Source organism: Apium graveolens, chromosome 4 (genome assembly GCF_009905375.1).
Source record: "Apium graveolens cultivar Ventura chromosome 4, ASM990537v1, whole genome shotgun sequence".
Classification (NCBI taxonomy): domain Eukaryota; kingdom Viridiplantae; phylum Streptophyta; class Magnoliopsida; order Apiales; family Apiaceae; genus Apium; species Apium graveolens.
In genome coordinates, this window is record NC_133650.1 from 291,914,169 (window position 1) to 291,918,438 (window position 4,270).

A 4,270-nucleotide genomic window follows, 5' to 3' on the forward strand; every position below is an offset into this window, starting at 1 on the left:
AATGATCATTGAGAAACACAGAAAGAAAAGCAACTTGAGGGATTGAAATCCTTGTTTAAATTTAAGAACAAACTGAGGAATTAATGGAATTGATATTAAGCATATCTTCAAGTGCATTTTCGATTGATATTAATCATATTTTCAAGTGCATTTTCGATTTTGATTAAATCTCACACATTCCTATTTATCCAAACAAACACCGCACACAGATACCAAAGATAATAATCACGTTCAGCTCTTTTCATAACAATTAATGACTGTTCTAAAGTTATTCTGGGATTCCAACATGGGACATATCACAAACTTCAACACAGACCTTTACATATTTATAACAACGGTTTCCATGTCTTGAGCAATAGTGTGGAGTGGTCTGACCATGAGTGAAGACTGTATATTTCTTAGCAATCTGAACGACTGAACCTAAATTTATAGACGGAAGAAGATGGGCAGGCGCTAGTCGGAAATTGGAATAGTCAAGCCTATCTTCTTTCATAACAGTCTTTATGGGTAGGAGAAGGCATCCTGTATTTATAAACTCTCCATGCTAATACTGTGGGCAGTAAAAACATGCTGCTATCTATCACTCATCCTTGATAGTTCAGAGTACCACCTGATCGAGCATCCTTGAATAACTAAAAGTAAGTGTTCAACCGCCAGCTAGTTAGAAATAAAGCTAACCTATGTACCATACAAGATAGCCAAAATAATAAATTGTACCATTGTATTAACTCACAGGTAGCTCATTAATAGTAGTCATGAAAGCTTACATAACATATACGGACACAGCATGTAGACTTAAAACCTGAAACTGCTAACAAGAAACCAATTTATCTATTTCTTTTCTAAGATAGTAACTAACTAGATCCACTTTTTTATTTTCACGCCTACTAATATACAATGCTTTTGATAAAATGAGCACCAGACCCAGCCTCATGTCAAGTGAGGACACCTTCTTGCACTGTTCTAACTTCAAATTTCTCCCCTCACTGTGTCCCGTCTCTCTCTTCCTCTCTCAGCAGATGTTCACATTTACAATTACAAGATCAAAATTCTCTATACAACTACATCAGTTTGGGTGCTTTAAATTGATACACATACTGAATTCTGCCAGTAGTAAGAAGCAAATATTCTCCCTTGATGTGTAATTAAAATTCAAAATGCAGAAGGCAAACGATGAACTTGCTCTGCACATTTTGATCTAAAGACGTTTAGGATAGTATTATGAGTTAAATCCTATCCTTGTACAAACTTCAATTTCCTAATTCATTGTAACTGTGAGTTCTTCTAGTGCTGGCATCTTAGGGTAGCTTGTTTGGTTCCACTGGACAATAAGAAAGTTTTAATATCAAAGCACATTATTATCTTAGTTATTTTTTATTCTCTTATATTTATTTTCGTTAGTGCTATTCTCATTTTTGTCATCTGAGAATTTTTCGCTTGTCAGGTGCTTCTCTCATCACACCTAGCTTTAACGATCTTCCAAATATTTCAAGTTCAGCAATTAGTTTCAGATTAACATACCAACTACAAAAACAACGCCACCAGAAATGATCTAATTCTGGTATCTATAAACGTTAATTCTATACATACTCAAGGGCTAACAAACACTAATCAGAACCTCACACTATTAGCAAAACAGACGTAATCAATCATCACAATGTACACCTATACATACAATTATATCAGGCAGAACAAATTCAAAATTCATAAGAATTATCATGTATAGAATCATAAAAAGTCCAAACAACAATACCTAATTATCCTCCTTCTCAGGAAGAAGGAAACACGTCTTTCACAGCAGACGCAGCAGTCAAGTAATTAAGCGTATTCCTCAACGTCTCCTTCTCCCTCTTCAACCTCATTGCAGTATCCTCCAATTCCAACAACGCTTGTTGCTCTCGCGGCGCTCCTTCAAATGTACTTCCAACGAAAAACGAAAACGGAGTAGGAAACAAATTCCTCCTCAAATCCTGCGCCTCTTTCTCCGGTTTTCCATTCAATCGATTCGACAATCTAATCACATCCTTCATATAATTCTCCACTTCATTCGCTAACGCTTCCAAATCCTCCTCACCTTCTTTCGGCCTATCCTCCAACCAATTCACTTCCGCAACTAAATAAGGCTTGCTCCGTACAAGTTTCGTAACACGAAACCTCTCCTGTCCTTTACAAATCAGAAAAAACCGATCATCCACAAGCTTCTCGTGCTTAATTACCTCGCCAACGCAACCGACATCGGCGGTTCCAGTAGCGGCGTCAGTATAAATCACACCGAATCGAAGATCAGTCTGTAACAGAGTGTGCATCATCATTCTGTATCTATATTCGAAGATTTGTAACGGTAATATAGCTCCGGGGAAGAGAACGAGCGGTAACGGAAACAACGGCAGCTCAACGACGTCGTTTTTAGCCGAATTAGCGCGGTGCTTCTCCGAGAAAGACGAGGCGGAGCAGCGGAGAGAATTAGGTTTCCGGCGCCGGAGAATCAGATTATCCGGCGGCGAAGAAAAGAGGAATCTAGGGTTTTGTTGAGTGGATTTTAAAGAGTGAGAAGGTAGGAGCTGTGGAAGAGCCATTGGTGAGTAGTGTGTGAAGTTAAGAGTGTTAGATACACGAAATGTATGCAAGCATTTTTGATCTATTTTTTGATGAAATTTGAGTGATAATTTTATAGTTCGTTTTTTAAATTATGGTTTTGGATAATATTTGAGTTTGAGTTTTGTGGTGGTGATGGAACTAATATCCAGAGGCAGTTTTTATGAAACGTGAATGAAATTCGGTTTAAGGGGCCACTGTCCTCGACTCCTGGCTAGTTGGCACGAGGTTGCTCATGAGGGAGTCGGGTCGGTCCGACTTTTTAATGACTTAACCCATTTAAAAGATATTATAAAAATATTAATTCATCAAGCTCAAAAAAAATTTAAAAAAATCAACTCTACTGATCATGTGACGGGTTGGGTTGATTATAGTTAAATTGATCAGGTTGTAAAAAGCCGCATAATATTTCAATTTGGCATGTGGCTATGCAACGACAGCTGATGTGTATGCCGAGTTGGTGCAATATATTGTTACCTCCATCCCATATATATACACTATTTTCACGTATTTCGAGATTTTTATAAAATATAGTTTAATAATAATTTTTTAAAAAAATATTTGAATAAAAATTTAAACATAAAACTTTTATTCAGGAAAAAAAGATTAAAAAAATATTGTAAAATTATGTTTTAAAATAACGTTGAAAAACTGTCAAAAATGATGTGTAGAATTTAATAGAATAGAAGAAGTATAAATTATATTGTACTAACTAAATAAAGGTTACTTTATCAATCTAGGCCTGATTGCTTCAAACTTGGTTCAAAAGCTATTTAACAGAATCCTACGATAGGTATTTAATGTAACATTGTAATACTTATATTCACAACAATAAACATGTAATCATTTTAAAAATAATATCTCGTTAAGTTTACCGTTGACTCAAAAATATAAACAAAAATAATGTATGAGTTAACACAACACTACATATGAATTACAAATATTAATATGCTAAATGGGCTGGCCCAATAATAGGAGCGGGTTGGGTTGATTTAAAATTTTTATTAGATAAAATCCGACTCAGTCCATTATAAACGACCCAATCAATATTTAACCCAATTGATCCACAACTTTGATTGGGTCATTTTAGTCAGCCCAAAAAAGAGTTAGGCTGGGTCGGTTCTAACGGGTTTAACAACCCATAAGCAGCCCTAGTTCGTACTCCTTTTCTCTCTAAACAATTAATCCATCGGTTTTAGCAAGATATTAACATATAAGATACATTATTTCATATTTTTACCGAAATATTTAGCTATATTAGAATATTAAATAAAATATTAAATATTTGGGTACCATTTCCTGTTGTACAACCACATTTCCTGTTGAGAAACGCATATCTCTCTTACTTCTCCCCCTATGAGAATCAACTGCTTAAAGGAGATCACATTCGTTTACCACATCTCCCATACAATAGGAGCCGCAGATAAAAACCAATGGTACTCCCCTATTTGGAAAACAACTTCTTCCCTTATGAAGAATAGTGATGAACCAAACCACTTCTTCTGATTACTAGGAAATCACCTTGTGTTTACCACCTCTCCCATATAATAGGATCCGTAGTTACAAACAACAATGGTGTGGTGTAGTGAACATGTGCTTTTCCTTTTTCTTTTTCTTTCCTCCATGCTATTTCCCCCCCTTAGTTGAGAAATCCTCCAAACTATTACTTAAGCTT

At 35.6% G+C, this 4,270-nt stretch overlaps 1 protein-coding gene across 2 annotated transcripts; it reads right to left on the reverse strand.

Annotated features, from left to right (window-relative positions):
- Positions 1–217: 217 nt before the first annotated feature.
- Positions 218–2,725, reverse strand: LOC141721206 (uncharacterized). Of its 2 annotated transcripts, none has more exons than XM_074524016.1 (2): positions 1,754–2,725; positions 218–623 (listed from the first exon to the last, which is right to left on the reverse strand). In XM_074524016.1, the coding sequence occupies exon 1, from the start codon at positions 2,574–2,576 to the stop codon at positions 1,770–1,772; it is 807 nt and encodes a 268-aa protein (XP_074380117.1). In that variant the 5' UTR covers positions 2,577–2,725; the 3' UTR covers positions 218–623; positions 1,754–1,769. The 2 variants fall into 2 exon arrangements, with proteins under 2 accessions (XP_074380117.1, XP_074380116.1); XM_074524015.1 differs by having other exon boundaries at positions 218–632.
- Positions 2,726–4,270: the final 1,545 nt, after the last annotated feature.